The sequence below is a fragment of the Cydia fagiglandana genome, chromosome 16 (genome assembly GCF_963556715.1).
Source record: "Cydia fagiglandana chromosome 16, ilCydFagi1.1, whole genome shotgun sequence".
NCBI classification, from domain to species: Eukaryota; Metazoa; Arthropoda; class Insecta; order Lepidoptera; family Tortricidae; genus Cydia; species Cydia fagiglandana.
In genome coordinates, this window is record NC_085947.1 from 1,243,619 (window position 1) to 1,261,241 (window position 17,623).

The 17,623-nt window shown below is 38.8% G+C and overlaps 1 protein-coding gene across 3 annotated transcripts in view; it reads left to right on the forward strand.

Moving 5' to 3' along the window:
• Positions 1–17,623, forward strand: part of LOC134671697 (phospholipid phosphatase 1-like) — a 65,867-nt gene that overhangs the window by 15,673 nt on the left and 32,571 nt on the right. The window contains exon 1 of one of the 3 annotated variants that reach the window (XM_063529528.1): positions 2,876–2,994. The exons of 1 other annotated variant lie outside the window; for it this stretch is intronic. In XM_063529528.1, coding sequence (XP_063385598.1) covers positions 2,914–2,994 — 81 coding nt within the window. In that variant the 5' untranslated portion in view covers positions 2,876–2,913. Of the gene's footprint in view, positions 1–2,875; positions 2,995–4,294; positions 4,341–17,623 lie in introns of those variants that run through there. One more of the 3 variants, XM_063529529.1, reaches the window with a different exon arrangement.

A 17,623-nucleotide genomic window follows, 5' to 3' on the forward strand; every position in this document is an offset into this window, starting at 1 on the left:
TGTTTGCTCGGTTTTTTGTTATAAAAAGAGGTCGGGGACATCAAATTTACAAAAAGAAAGTGTTACATTTCACATGTAATATTTTTTTACATATCATACGTTTAATTACATTTAAATACAATTATTATATTTTAGTCTCAAGTAATTGTTGGATTTATCGATTTTGCTCGCTCAGTACAAATTGCGGATCGGTCGAGCGACAAATCCGACTTCTCATCTCTCAGAATACAATGGCATACTTCAACGAAAATGTGTTAGTGTGCGTGTTGTGACACTAGTCACTCGTCCGTACACAAAAAGAGATCGAGGTTTGCAAGATTTGTCTTTGACGTGTGTCATTTTCTATGTATTTGTGTCGTCATTACAGAGGGCCTACCGCGAACCACGTTCGACGTGTTGCCTCCCTGTCACACTTACGTATGAATTTACAAGTGCCATAGAGAGGCAACACGTCGAACGTGGTTCGCGGTAGGGCCTCTGATTGGATTTTGTATGTAAGTGTGTGAGAAGTGCGACTGTGTGCACCTTCCCCCCGCGAAAAATGGCAGAAAGATTTGTACGGTGAGATATCGCTTGGGCCCCTCCCTTCCGACGTGTTGGAAGCCGGTGTTGCTCGAAGTTCCGAACTCAAAACATTACTTATTTATAAAATCCTTCAAGCAATAACAAACAGACAAGTCTTCAAAGTGGGAATAACATTCCAATATTTTATTCAAACACAGCATAAACAAAACTAGTAACTTGAAGTTAAAATACGACTATCATTTGTCGCGTAAGGAGTGAATAATGTTCCATCACTAAACTAAAACGTAATAAGTATGAAGTAAATGTGTGGGATGTACGACCTTTCGTTACTGAAGCGTGCAATCATGGCTATTGATATTAAAGTTATGCATTTCAGATTTATGTTATGCTATTTATAAATGGCAATCTAAAGTCAATAAGCTGAGGGTAAATGCAATTAATTTTATGACAAGACTTCCGTGAGACTCGGACATATAGAGTCAGACCGAGAAAAGTCTGCAGCGATTTTGATAGCCCACGCAGTGCAAGTGGCATTTTAAACGTCAAACTTCTATGAAATTATGACGTATAAACAACACTTGCACTGCGTGGGCTATCAAAATCGCTGCAAACTTTTCTTGGTCTAACTTTATTATGTTTAATTAAAACCAAAATATTATTTTGCTAATCCGCGTAAAAGATAACGTTCAGTGCTAACTCCTGAGGATGCCTCGTAGAGAGGCGAAACACGTGTCGAGTATTATTCTTTTGGTGGTGGTTTGTTATATTTATTTGCGTATTTATTTTTGCGGTGGGAGGGTGAAAACATTAATTGCATGTAAAAATACGCAAGTAAGTATAACGGGTTAGCACTGATTGACTAGCACGTTATCTTTTACGCGGATTAGCAAAGTAATATTTTGGTTTTAATTAATATGGATTTCCGCAAAGTAACGCCTGATTCTATTCACTATTTATTATGTTTTGTAATATAAAACGGGTCACTCGCGTCACGTTTCTGATGTCGAAAATGGCGGAGAGCTACTCACGGTCTGAGTCTGTCAGCTAACGTATGTGGCTTTATAACTTGTTTTTTAGCATTAGATATTCATCATCATATCAGCCAGAGGACGTCCACTGCTGGACATAGGCCTACCCCAAAGAGTGCCACAATGACCGGTCTTACGCCACCCGCATCCAGCGGTCTCCCGCGACCTTTACCAATGCCCTGTTTATCAAAAGCTTGTAACTTGTAATACAAGTGGAAGTCCCTTTTTGACAGCTTTTGTTAGAAAGGGACTTCCGCATGTATTACAAGTTACAAGCTTTTGATAAACAGGGCACTGGGTCGTCAGTCCACCTTGTGGGGGTGCGCCTTTCGATACGTGGTCGCCACTCGAACATTACACCATATAGTAAACAATCTTGACATGTCTTATTATTGAAAAACCCTCTTAAAAATTAGACAGATAGAGCTTTTATCGCGACTTCAAACACGTGAGTGACCCATTCATTTTATACTGCCGGATAGGTTATTAGGTTCCTGCACCGCCCCAGAGGGCCTACCGCCAACCACGTTGGACGTGTTGCCTCTCTGTCGCATTTGTAAGTGTGACAGGAAGGCAACACGTCGAACGTGTTAAGCGATAGGATAGGCCCTCAGGGGGCCGATTTTTGGATTTCGATCGCTCGTTTTCGTCACTCGAAAATCGGTGGAAAACGGAGAAATGCTGATTTTTGAAATACGAGCGATATAAATTTGGAAACTAGGGGTACTGACCACCCGATTTCAATTCTATTAGTAGAATTTAAATGTTTAGTAGTGGAGATATTATTGAACGAAATACACGAAATCCAACAATCGAAATTCAAAAATCCGCCCCCAGTTCGGCTCAGGCTCAGGCGACGCCACTTTGAAGTCTTCGACACTCATTGGCGCCATCTATAGTTCGTTATTTTTAGCATTAGAAAGAACTTGAAAGAAGGTAAGAGATCTTGACATGTCTTTTAATTTACAAACGCTTTTTAAAAATCGGTACCTATTACTTATGAAAGCAGAAGAATATAAATGATCGTATTAGATTAATAATTGTTACATATTTGCCGTAACTTATTTTTAAAATGTGGTTTTCAATTAAAAGACACTTCAAGATTGTTTACCTTATTTCTAATGCTAAAAAAACGAACTATAATAACAACAAATTCTAATAGATCTGAATGAGTAATGATCAGAACAGCTGATTTGAGATGACGTTCGAACGTATTTTCCTTGTAATTACTCATTTAATTAATAAAACAATAGGAATTAGAACAAGTCTCCATTACAGGATTAACCACAGTGCTTGTATGTTGTTCGATTTGAAATAAGTATTTGGATTAAACGATTTTAGTTTAAGAGTGAATTTAAAAATGGTGCTTGAATCGCCTCTCAAAACCAGTATAGGGGAAATTAAGAGGATTTCTTCAACAATAAGAAGACATCAGAGTCAGGTACCTATGCGTTTAAATTCTCGTTATGCAAAGTGTGAATTACCTATGTGTGGAAATACCATAATCGCAATTTCAATAGGAAACATGGGATTTTTTAGACGGTGGCAAATAATCTTACTGCCCGCCAGATGATAAGAGGACGTAGCCTATGGACTACAATTTCGTGTTATTTAAACGTTATAGTGCCCCTTTTGAACCTTTGACCTACGCTTTTGAAGTTTACAAAATTGACGTTTCGTAAAAAAGAAATAACCGCGCACGCACAGATCACGCAAGCGGTGTGTCGTCTCTCATAAGGAACTGTATATGTCTACGCACACGCACCCGGTGTGCACAGGCCTTTAAAGTTTCCTGCAGCAATGCAGTAGGCTGCAATACTGTAGCAGTAATGCTGTTGTCGTCTGAATTCGAACTGGCCGCGTAGCCAAGATGCCGATCGCTTACGCTCCGTAGCGATCGAAACGCAACTGTCACTGTCGCACTAATACGGAAGTGTGATAGAGAGACATAATGGTTTTCGTTGTCGAAGCGATAGCGATTGTAACCTCGGCTAGGCCGGCTGTACCTTTAGACAATTTTTGCATCCGGTTGAGTTTGATGAGGGACAAAATTTACGTTGAATTTCTTATTTTATCATCAATATTATCATCATCATGCGAATACTATTAGATAACACTAATCTGAAATGCTGTTCATTTCCGTCAATCCTCTATGAGTAATGCCGTGAAATAGCTTGTTTATATTGTATATCTAATCTTACAAAGAAAGAAATGATTCCAGAATATTTATAACACATTGATAATAATATCTAATATGCCGTTAATATTGTTCTCACTACACCAGGTCATAAAGACATTATTTTATTTAAAAAAAAACACGAACGGATAAATAAATAAATAAATATCATAGGACATTTTTCCACAAATTGACTATGGATGATGGTGAGGCCATCCCCATCCCATCATAAATCATAAATTCATTTGGCAAAAATTAAACTAAATCGTATACCTATTATTTTAATTTTTTTTATATAAATTTTGCAAAAAATTGTCATCTTTTTCGATTGTATGGGAGCGGCTTTTTGTAGGAGCGTTCGTGTGACTCTTCATGCAATGAAGTATCAGTAAACGATTTCAATGCCCTACCATGCGTAATATTTTTACTATCAATCCTTATCAAAGTGAATTAGCAAGAGATAATGAACAAAAGCAAATCAGTTTTAAAGTGCTAGTCGATATATAGACGTGAAGTGTGTTTGTTTGTGCTATTTTTTGTATATAAGTAAATAGTTGCGCTTAAGTGAAATAGATCTGAAAATGGATTTTAGGGCGTATGAAATGGTGCCGGTAAATATTGATTTTTGTTTAATTTACTGATTATCTTAATCTTTTTGTTTTCGGGGATATACTTTGACTTCGATCCATAGGGATCTTTTGTGCAATTTACCCCCTAGAAAGGATCCGTCAACTACTCAAAAGCTTTTGCCACCATATCCATGTGCCGGATGATGGAGCTCATGGGTAGCGTTTTAAAGTCCTTTGGTTCCAGATATCCTGCTCCAAAGTCTTTCATTCTTTGTCTCGCGAGGGCGTGACATTCACACATTAGGTTTTTTAATAATAATTTACTGATTGGTAAAGCCTGCTATTAATATAATAAGTATTATATTTATGTCACTTTGTAGAAGGAACTTTAAGACAATTAAGGTAACAGTCCTTTTCCAACGACAGCTGCATTACTGTTCATTTTACTATGGAAATTGACAATAACAGCGACGCGTTCAGTACTAGGAGTGCAGCTGCGGTTTTTTTTTTTTTTAGTTTATTTATTCACTTTATGTTTTTTATACAATTTTTACATGCATGCCACTATTGAAAACCTCTAGGGTTTATGTAATAGTTGGCGAGATCGCGCGGTCCACTCCGCGTTTGCTTGATACTATTATTACATCTATTACATGCTTAGTTGTGGTTCGCTAAACACAACTTAATCTATAAATATCAAAATCGCTGCTTCTATTTTATACATTAATCTAGACTTAGGTAGTATTTTTTTAGGATTGGCATACATTTGCCGTGATTTTCAACAATGTTAATGAGATCGTACTGTAAATTCTTAGGTAAGGTGTTTAATACATATGGGAGTAGAAATTCAGTTACTCTTTTACCGTATACATTGCTACTTTTTGGTGTTGTATATGAAGGTAGATAGTCTAAGGTACGTAAATTACTGGAGCGAGTTTTTTTATCTAATGAGGGTATGATTTTACACTCCTCTGTTACTAAGGACAAACAAAACCTATCAAAGACGTTAATAACTTTGCAATGTTTAAATAGGCCTTTTTTATCATTTTTATATTTTTCTTTAATTTTATTCGGTACAATTGTTTTCAGAAGTGCTGTTTGTAGGTTATAGATTTGTTCCAAGTAGGTTTTGTATGTCCGCCCGTAGCTTGTGATACCATAACATATAATTGAGTCGGCAAGTGATAGGTAAAGCATACGTAGTGTATTGTATGGGAGTTTGTATTTGAGCAATGTTAAGTTAGCCATGACGGATCTAAGTTTTGAACATATGTGATCTATGTGCGGTCCCCAATTGAAGTTGTTATCTATAATTAGGCCTAAATAGGTGTGGTGGTTGACATTAGAAATGGAATGTTACCATTAATAGCAATTGTTATTTCAACTGCTGTCAGGCGTGGCTCACTCCGTGATTTCGTCGCTTTGCTCTACTGGTAGCTAAAAGTACATCCGTTCGACCCCAATTTTGAGGTTTGCCATAAGCCGCGCGTGGCGCTGTCGCCGCCTAGCGGCCATATCTGTGCTGATCGTAACAGACGCGTTTTGTTTGAGAGTGAGCCTTCTGTGCCTAGTACTATTATTTATTCTGTGCTGCTGTGTACTTTTGTCTGTAGTTGGGTTTGGGCCAGGGTCCGATATTGTACTATGACATGACACAAACCAATATTTTCGAGTTCATTCCAGTAGCCACGTATTTAACAGTTACAATTGTTATTCAACTCTCAACTCACCATTTACGTACTTATGAAACATAGTTAATCCCCTTTAAATGTAGGTAAATAACCTAACCTATACTTTGACGTTCAATTTTAAACATTAGAACTATAATATTAGTAGGTATATTATTTATGGCTTAAATGATCGTTTTCACCTTCAATTGATTAGGTATTCGTACTTAGTAAGTAACATAGTTTGCGGTAACTATAAGTTATCATAGGCTTTGAGTTTAAATATACCTAACTTATTGTGTTAAGTATACTTTAAAGTACCTAAGTATTGTGATAGTGTTGAATTTTAAATAAACACAAACAGTATAATAATGAATAAACTTCGTCCTTATATATAATTAAATAAATGACTCTACTTGACTTCAAGTCTACTACCTATTTTTAGTGTTCCGTACAAAACTTTGTTCATGGTAAATAAAATAAATAAATAAATAAATATTATAGGACATTGTTACACGGCGGACTTTCTCTGATCAGATCGGGGAAATCCTGAAGAAAGGCCAGGTCAAGAGCACCCTAAACCGGCGAGCGTGTATGAGGAATGTTATGAATGTGAAGGAAGCGAAAGAGGTATGTCAGGATCGTAGCAAGTGGAAATCCGTGGTCTCTGCCTACCCCTCCGGGAAATAGGCGTGATTAATATGTATGTATGTATGTATGTATGTTACACGGTACACTTATGGGATCATTTCAGTCTTACAAATTATTTAAATGCGTTTTTCTCAGCGACCATTTGATGTAGATACCTAAAATTTGGAACAATTGTAGTAATTAGAACCACTAATATGGTAAATTAGGTAAATAAAAAATAAGTCAAAACCGCTTATTTCCTATTTTAGGGGGAAATTTGGAGGGTTGAGAGGGGTAAGCTGAATTTATTTTTCATTTGTAAGAATCGTGTTATTAGAAAGCTTGCAAAAAATTGAGGCGATGGTTCTGATTTTGACTTCATTTTAGACAGCAGTAGTTTCGATAAAAAATGCATTTATAGTTGCAAGTTTTTATACAAAACAAATCTCCTCTGTCAAGGCGATTTTCGCAAGAGCTATAGCTAACAGGCAAACAAAAACTGTAGTTAACGGTTTGACCGGTTAACCCCGGGTTGATGAATGGTGCAAGTGGCACTAAAAGAATCTTGGCCTCCGACACACGAGAACGCCACTCCGCCCTTTTCTGCGCCACTTCACGCCAGTTGGGTACTCCTAGCGCTGTCAGGTATTTCATAGCTCCTCTACACGATGGGCCAGCGCCGGCCACTCTAAGGGACGCAGCCATGCGGTAGAATGAGCTAGCAATATCACTTGCTCCCTCTAACGCATAAATGCGTCCCTTGGAGTGGCCGGCGCTGGCCCATCGTGTAGAGGCGCCATTAGGGCTTCGTCACTCCAGCCGTATCTGTGACGCCCGGACGGACGTTTTCCACCCAAGGCAACTAAGCATTAAGTTGCACATTTCTACTTCTTTGTAAATGTGCGTAGTATTATTTACGAGAAATTACTACGTCTACAGTTACGAGGCACTTTAAATACGGTCACGGGACTTTGACATTATTTTTAAGGTCAGCAGGGTGTTAGGAATTTCCAGAGCAAAAGTAGTACTCGTACATAGTAAGTTGTAAATTGAAATGAGTCAGATCGGCGATCGTGCATAATGTTTTGTGGTCACCGCAAAGAGTAAAGTAAGTATATTGGGTCACCGCGTGGTCACTAAATTGTCAAACGTCAACTTTTGACAATCAGAGTTACCGGGTTATGTATGGAGCAGTACAGCGCCATCTTCGAAATTCGAAACACGAAACACGAAAGTAAACATCTTTGACATCCAAACAAAGTCTGCAGCGGATTTGATAGCCCACGCAGTGTAAGTGTTATGTATACGTCATAATTTCATAGAAGTTTGACGTTTAAAATGACACTTGCACTGCGTGGGCTATCAAAATCGCTGCAGACTTTTTACGGTCTGACTATAGCTACTCAGGAGTTAATTAATGTGAAGTAACTATTTACTTACAGTTAGACTAAGAAACGTCTGAAACGATTTTGATAGCACATGCAGTGCATGACTTACGGCTCCGAAACGTGGTCTTTCACTATCGGCCTCATCTCAAAACTCAAAGTCGCTCAACGAGCTATGGAGAGGGCTATGCTCGGAGTTTCTCTGCGTGATCGTATCAGAAATGAGATCTGTAGACGAACTAAAGCCACCGACATTATGGGCTTAGAAGTAAACTTAACAAAATGTGAACTTTTTATAAATAACCCTCTCCCCTCCCTCCCACTCCCTTTCATTTTGTTTGTCTAACTCTAAAATCATGTCTAATTCCTACTCTAGTAGATACGATAGAGACACTATAATTACCCAACAAACAATTAGGCGACACTTAGCACTTATTTTATCACCTAAAGACATATAACGGCTGTAGAATAGCTATATACTCTAAGCTTACAGGCTCTGGTGACATCAAGGTCTTTAAGAGGTCCATGTATAGCTTTAAGATCCACAGTAGCCGTTTTGGCCGCTATAATGGATCTTAAGCAGCTAGTGTTATAGCTCAAAGTGAATTCTACCACCTTAACATCTATATGAGTAATAAGCAGCTGCAATTTTCACTTAAGGTTCTAAACAGGCGATAAAAACTCTTTTATAGCTCCGTTACTCGCAATCGCTTCTTAACTCTTTTGTCTCACTTACAGTCGAAAAGAGAAGTTATGAGTCACTTTTATAGATCATGTAGTCGCAGACGGGCGTTATTCAATACCTTAGTACATCTTATAGTGTTATTACCCATATAACCATTTCAGTCGCAGAATCATCAAAGTGGTAACTAAATGTCAGATGTGTCGTAACAGAGTCCACACAATGTGTCTAGAATTGTTTCGAAACAAAGTGTCGTCGCCGTGTGTACACTTTTCCGTAACAAGGTGTCGACACATTTGTGTGCACTTTGCGTGCGGTTTGCGACTAAATCTGACAGCAAATTTGTGACAGCAAATGTCAATATAAAATATCTCTTGAAAACCAAGGTTTGTCAAACTACTATTAGTGTCTCGTGTGCTCGTAAGTAATTCTAGTAAGTCATCATGGGCGATGCAAATGATAATAATCGACCAAAACCATATTTATAAACACCCAACACCCGTCAACCTTTTACAGAAAAGTTTTTAAAGAAATGCAATAAGCTACTTAGGTCAGCCAACGAATGCTCCAAAAAGTGGTAGAGGGAAATGCTCGGAACACAATTTTTGACTCTGTAATTTGGTTTGGGCAAGTTAGGAGGTGAACATATCAAAAGTCCCCGGCCGTAGCCCTTGAGCGGGGGGAAGAGAGGGGGCTTTGTTTGAAGGTCCCATTTTCCGGTTTTTCGATTATATCTCGGAAACTATGCATCTTAGCGACATGGCCATTTATACAAAATGAAAGTTAATTTAATTTGTTACAAGTTTATACAGTCAATTTTTTCGATATGTTGAATAGTTTTTGAGATATCCGCTCTTGAAAGTTTATTTAGGGCTCTCAATTTTATCTTGATATATCTACATCAGTGAAGGTGCTAGGCCGTGTATGGTATCGTTTTCGTATAAATCTGGGTTGCTGAATCCATTTAAGGTATCATATTGACACCATTCCACAAAATTAAAAAAAATCTTTTTAGGGTTCCGTACCTCAAAAGCAAAAAACGGAATCCTTATAGGATCACTCGTGCGTCTGTATGTCTGTCCGTCTGAATACACAAAATAGTTCTTTACCTATAGATGACAGGAAAACCTATTAGAAATGTGCAGTCAAGCGCGAGTCGGACTTAATGTACGGAACCCTTAATACGCGGGTCCGACTCGCACTTGGCCGGTTTTTTTAAAACTCCTCTTGACGCTTAACCGCTGAACCGATTTCGTTGAAATTTGGTATAGAAATAGTTTGCGTCCCGGAACAGGACATAGGATAGATCTTATAACCAAAATCATCTTTTGAAGGTGTGAAAAGTGGCGTGGAAATTTGTACGGGAAATCAATAACCGCTGAACCGATTTATATGAAATTTGGGATGGTCTACATCTTTGATTTAGTTAAAAATGTTAAAAAAACATGACTTCAAACCTAAACTTAAACAGTATTACCTTCAAGAAGTCAATTCTGGATTCCCCCCTACACCTCATTTCACACCTTTAAAGGATGATTTTTGAGATAACTTATTATGTCCTGTCTCGGGAGTCAAAATATATGTGTACTAAATTTAAATTAAAACTGTTCAGCAGTTTAAGCGTGAAGAGGAGTTTAAAAGAAAGTATTTTAATAAGTTTATATGTTTTTACTTTGGAATGGTGTCAATGTGATACCATAACTAAATTTGGTACTGCGAATTTATACGAAAACGATACCAAACATGGCCTCGTAGCTTTACTGTTGTAGAAGTCAAAATAAAATTGAGAGCCCTAAATTCTTATTACTTGGCCAAACTTGTGTAGAAGGAAAAGGAAAAATAAAAGTCTTCGGCAGGAATATAAGACACAAATATAATTTTTTTTTTTGCGTTACTATTTCAATCATCAAATATAAACATACCTTGATTATATTATTCTAGTGGGATTCTCATAGATAAACAAAAACATTTACTTAACAAATTACAAGGTCGAAATGTCACGGAACTTGTGAGGGTAATATGTGAAAAATAAAAACTTTTATGACAAAAAAATCTGGACACAATTTAAGAAGCATCCAATTGCGTCGAGGAATCATCTGTATTTTTGCTTGTTTCATTACCTTCTCGCTTCTTTTTTTGACCTTTGTATTCTGTAGCAATTTGTTAGATCTGAAAATAAAGATAACTTGCGTCGTCACGGATGTCGATTTACAGGTTTTAGGGAGTGCAGAATTCGAAAACGATGATCATTTTATAATCCAAGATGGCGGCTACGTATTTTGTCATAAAAGTCGTCATGAATATCGTTTTATAGGTTTTAGGAAGTGCCGATTTCGAAAATGATGACCAGTTTGGAATCTAAGATGTGTGCCGTGCACTTTGTCATAAAAGTCGTCATGGATATCGTTTTATAGGTTTTAGGGAGTGCAGAATTCGAAAATGATGTCCATTTTGGATTCCAAGATGTCTGCCGTGCACTTTGTCATATAAGCCGTCATAGATGTTGATTTATAGGTGTTAGGAAGAGCAGATTTCGAAAATGATGACCATGACCAATATAACGACATCCATGTCGACGTTGAACATAGTGCATGGCCGCCATCTTGGATTCCAAAATAGTTATTATTTTCGAAATCTGCGCTCCCTAAAACCTATAAAACGACAGCCATGACGACTTTTATGACATATTGCATGGCCGCCATTTTGGATTCCAAAATGGTCATCATTATTGAAATCAGGGCCCCCTAAAACCTATAAAACGACACCCATGACAACTTTTATGACATAGTGCATGGCCGCCATTTTGGATTCCAAAATGGCCATCATTTTCAAAATCTGCGTCCCCTAAAACCTCTAAAACGACATCCAGTGGCCCATTTTATAAAGCTACAAGTTACAATTTACAAGCGGAAGTCTCTTTCTAACCCTATGTTTTAGAACGAGACTTCCGCTTGTAAATTGTAACTTGTAGCTTTATAAAATAGGCCACTGGACGACTTTTATGACATAGTGCATGGCCGCCATTTTGGAATCGAAAATGGTTATCATTTTCGAAATCTGCGCCCCCCAAAACCTATAAAACGACACCCATGACGACTTTTATGACATAGTGCATGGCCGCCATTCTGGATTCCAAAATGGTCATCATTTTCGAAAGCGGGGCCCCCTAAAACCTGTAAAACGACATCCATGACGACTTTTATGACATAGTGCATGGCCGCCATCTTGGAATCCAAAATGGTCATCGTTTTCGAAATCTGCGCCCCCTAAAACCTATAAAACGACACCCATGGCGACTTTTATGACATAGTGCATGGCCACCATTTTGGAATCCAAAATGGTCATCATTTTCTAAATCTGCGCCCCCCAAAACCTATAAAACGACACCCATGACGACTTTTATGACATAGTGCATGGCCGCCATTTTGGATTTCAAAATGGTCATCATTTTCTAAATCGGGGCCCCCTAAAACCTATAAAACGACATCCATGACGACTATTATGACATAGTGCATGGCCACCATTTTGGAATCCAAAATGGTCATCATTTTCTAAATCTGCGCCCCCCAAAACCTATAAAACGACACCCATGACGACTTTTATGACATAGTGCATGGCCGCCATTCTGGATTCCAAAATGGTCATCATTTTCGAAAGCGGGGCCCCCTAAAACCTATGAAACGACATCCATGACGACTTTTATGACATAGTGCATGGCCGCCATCTTGGAATCCAAAATGTTCATCGTTTTCTAAATCGGGGCCCCCTAAAACCTATAAAACGACATCCATGATGACTTTTATGACATAGTGCATGGCCGCCATTTTGGAATCGAAAATGGTTATCATTTTCGAAATCTGCGCCCCCCAAAACCTATAAAACGACACCCATGACGACTTTTATGACATAGTGCATGGCCGCCATTCTGGTTTCCAAAATGGTCATCATTTTCGAAAGCGGGGCCCCCTAAAACCTATGAAACGACATCCATGACGACTTTTATGACATAGTGCATGGCTGCCATCATGGAATCCAAAATGGTCATCGTTTTCGAAATCTGCGCCCCCTAAAACCTATAAAATGACACCCATGACGACTTTTATGACATAGTGCATGGCCACCATTTTGGAATCCAAAATGGTCATCATTTTCTAAATCAGCGCCCCACAAAACCAATAAAACGATACCCATGACGACTTTTATGACATAGTGCATGGCCGCCATCTTGGAATACAAAATGGTCATCATTTTTGAAATCTGCGCCTCCTAAAACCTATAAAACGACACCCATGACGACTTTTATGGCATAGTGCATGGCCGCCATTTTGGATTCCAAAATGGTCATCATTTTCAAAATTGGGGCCCCCTAAAACGTATAAAACGACATCCATGACGACTTTTATGACACAGTGCATGACCGCCATTTTGGATTCCAAAATGGTCATCATTTTCGAAATCGGCACTCCCTAAAACCTATAAATCGGCACCCATCTCGACTTTTATGACAAAGTGTTTGGCTACCATCTGCATTTCTATTATTTTTACGTACAAAAATGGCCCTTTGTCAACTTCCAACCGAGATTTAATCGATAATTTATTCTATTAATATTCAGATTAATTCAATTTCAACCTATGTTAGGTCGACTAAACTAATCGCGATTAAAATTTGAGGATTAACTTTTTTTATTCCATTAATTAGTCGAATAAACAGTCAGAGGCGTAACTAGGGGGGGGTTGGAGGGGGCACGTGCCCCGGGCGCCGTCCAAGGGGGGGCGCCAAAATGAGCAAAAGACCTGTACCTCTCCGCCTTGCTAAATGGCAGCAGGGAAACTTTTGTCAGTCATATTTACCACCACTGTGAAGTGTGAAATGCGGATGGTATTCTGGCCCACAGCGCAAAAGAGAAAGCCGATCTTTTACTCTTACTCTTTTTGCCTCGAACTCGACCTTGACAGACGACGGTAGCGCCCTACCGCCCACCATCCCGCAGTGCGAATACTCTATGCAAGAAACTTCCATCAAGGCGGGAGTTGCTATGCTTTCGTTTTATAAGGCGAGCGGGCCGAGTGCTTCAGAGTTGTGTCCCGTGTTAGCGCGTCTTTTCCGTTAGGGGTCTCCTGTCGAAGTTACCATCTTATGGACTCTCCAAGAGACTACCTATGCAAATGGATCGCTAGCCCTTTGTCCGGCAGGCGCATATGAGCCGTAGTAGACGGAACCTGGCCGCGTAGCCAAGATGTCAATCGCTTACGCTCTGTAGCGATCGAAACGCAACTGTCACTATCACACTAATAAGGAAGAGTGATAGAGAGACATAATGCTTTTCGTTGTCGAAGCGATAGCGATTGTAACCTTGGCTAGGCCGGCTGCTTCAATAGCTGCTGCATATCTGTGACATGTTGTCTATCGACGACATTCATCGATATGCGGACGACAGTACTATACAAGGATGGCTAAAAAATAACTAAATTCCCGTTGCCAGGGAGGTTTTGGGTTTTGGGACTGAGCAACTTTTACTACGGGACTAACCCCGAAATCGCGAAAAAAAAGTTTACCCTCCCATAGAAAATGGACCAGCCAAAATGTAGGAAACAGCCACATTTTTTTCGCGACTTAGGGGTTGGACTAATAGTAAAAGTTGCTCAGTATAATCCAAAAACCTGCCTGGCAACGAAAATGCAGTTATTTTTTAGCCACCCTGTATACCTACAGGCTGGTCCAAACCTTGACGCCCATAATTTTTTTTTAGAATCCTCGTCGTGGGTTATCAGAATATACCCCATGTACCAGATGTTAGCCGATTTTTCGTAGTTTTCGAGACTTATAACTTTTGTTAAGAAATTCTGGAGTGAAGCTTTGCTTTGCTTTTCTGCCTTCTAATAATTGTTCGTGGTATTTGCACTGATAACTGAACTGGACTGAACTGAATTAGCGATGGGGAAGTGACCCCATAAAATAATAGTAGAAATAACTGTGTCAGGTATCGAGGCATTCTATCCAGAGTTTCGGTGTGGGATCAGGACAATTTAATCCGATTCAATCCTACCATGACTCAAATTTGCGCGTTTACCGCTAAGAAAACCTCATTTTTCAAGGCACAACCCTTCCCATGTCAGGGAGTATTGGGAGTAAGGTTTGCAATCCGGATCCGAAATGTATGAAATTATCCGGATCTGGATCCGGATCCACGGATCTTCTCATACATTTCAGATCCGTCGTGCAAACCCTAACTGGGAGCCTCGATCGGTGTTGACATCTCCATCAGTGACGTCCAATAATTTCGTAGCCACCTTGCTGGGTAGGCTGCGCTCGTATCAAAAAAAACTCGGTGTGCTCAATAAAGGGAGGCCACCGCCATACTTTACTCTGGGGTAGACTGATCCCATATATTGAGTACTGCTGTCACCTTTGGACAGGAGCACCTGGATGCCACCTTGGGTCCTTCAAATCAGTCCAAAGCCGCGCTGTACCTATGAATAGAGATCTCCAAAAAAGAAGTTTATACGTTTTAAAACGGTCGGCAACGCGCATGTGTAGTGTAGTGTAGTGGAGTGTAGACGTCCATAGGATGCGGTGACCGCTTACCATCAGGTGGGTCGTAAGCTTGTTGGCCACCGATGTACTAAAAAAACATAGGTACCTACACTGTATTTGTCTACATTAAAAGTAAACTTATTAAAGCAAAAAATAACCCTTTCGTTTCGTTAAGCAGGCCACTGACGAGCCTTCCAAATGGATGCCGTTACAATGGATTCATCCAAATGGACGGCATCCTAATATTAAACGTTGTACGTTTTTGACATTCATGGACCGATTTTGGATTGCAGCCACGCTATTTGGACTGTTGGAAGGCTTGTCAGTGGCCACCTTAAGTTCATTTCGTTTGGGGGGGGGGGGGGGGCGGGGGCGCAAATTTGGTGTCTGCCCCGGGCGCCATATCCTCTAGCTACGCCCCTGTAAACAGTTAATCTATTAAGTCCCATCTCTGACCACGGCATTTTTACACTTTGAGAATATCTGAAAACAAATGAACACAAGGAGCCATTTTGTAAATCCAGTAACTTTGTTATTACTTTTGACAGCGCGTGTCATGTGTCTACACAGAGTCGACACAAAGTCGAAACATTTGCGACTACTTTGTGACTGCAATATTTCTCAGCCTTAAACCATATTTATACATCATAATTAACAAGTTTCGTAGTATGTAAAGCGTTATTTCTGTTATTTAAGTATAGTATACGCATCGAAGTACTAAAAATGCATCAAATAATATAGTTATGAACACAGGCACTGAGAAGTAAACAATTTTATTTCCGGCTAAACTGAAACAATGTGGTGGCGCGTTGATTATATTACACTTAGTTTATCAAATCACTCGAGCAGTTTAATTCCCCATTATAATTTAAGTCCTATTGTAATATAAATGCAAACAATATATAATTACGTCTTGTAATCCGTTTTAGAGATGGCGTATTAATGTCACTTATTTTTATTTAACTATTTTTCCATCTGACAGTTTCCATTTGACAGGAACAAAATGAACGAATGAACGAATGATATTGGCAAAAAGTAGTCGCAAACTCGAAACAATGTGTGCACACGGCGACCACACTTTATGTCACTTTGTGTCATGTGTCGACCCTTCCCCATTTCTGGTAACTGTGTCGACACGGCGACGACTCTGCGACTGGAATTGTGACCGAAACAGACGGTGTCGACACAAGATGTGTCTACACCGCGTCGTAACGGCGACTGGAAATGGTTGTATGGGTAGAGTCTTACTTACAACCTAAGCCTATAGCGCCATGTTAATATGACCGATGAATCAATAAGCAAAACAAAAACTGTTAATTAGAACGTAAATACTTAATAAAAATCGATACTTTTACTCAATATAGACATAATGTTAGTATTGTTGTATTTAAAACCGGACTTCACGTATATTGTGTAATTTTGCGAAAATTAAATACGGTGGACCACAATTAAAAAAATATTATATTCAGATAAATATGCAAAGGATCAGAGGCCCTTTAAAATTTTGTTAGTAATACATATAGTTATTGACAGTGTAATTAATTTCGCCATCATAAATCCGCAGATAACACCGGCATCAGTGAACTAAAATATTTATTTGCTTTTATTTATCCGCCATTACATTTCACTTCAAGCTGTCACAGTGCAAGCTTACAAATAATAATACAAAATGGAAACATCTGCAACCAAAGCAGGCAGGGCTAAGGAAAAAATGTGCAATTACCTTCTTGAGTGTTACAAATATTGACTTTAAATGCTAATATACCATCTAAAGCTGAAAGTATCATCTATATAGCTCTACACTACTACTCAAACAGTTAGTAGTCGCTTATTTGGCACCCTTTTAAATCCTGAGTTGTTAATCAACGCTATTACAGCACGACTTTAGCGCTCTTCTACTACAACAGTTTGTAGTCACCTATATGCAACCCATATAGCTCCTAAAGAATTAATTAACACTATTGTAGCTCCACTATACCGCTCTTATGTCTCTTTTTTTATCCGCTAACCCTACTGTAGCACTGTTATAAATCTTATGGTGATAAAATTTGTGCCCAATCCGGGGTTAAAACGGGGTTATAGCCGGCTATAACTCCTATTTTTAGAGCACTAACTACACCTAAAGAGTAAATAGGCGCTTATATAAATCTCTTCTAACCCTTAAATTTAGCGCCTAATGTTAGTTGGGTAGGTACAATTTAATCAGTAATAACACAGCCTGAAAACTATATACAAAGTTTAACGAACCGATAACGAAACAAACCGATACCCGTAAATAACTATTTAATAACTATTCTAGTTCTAAATTACAGACGATTATTAATGAGTTTTACAAACAATTCGTGTATTTATCAAGTAATTATAAAGAAACAAAGTTAACAAAGAATAATTCATAGCTCAGTCCCGTTGCTCAAGTGATTCTAACC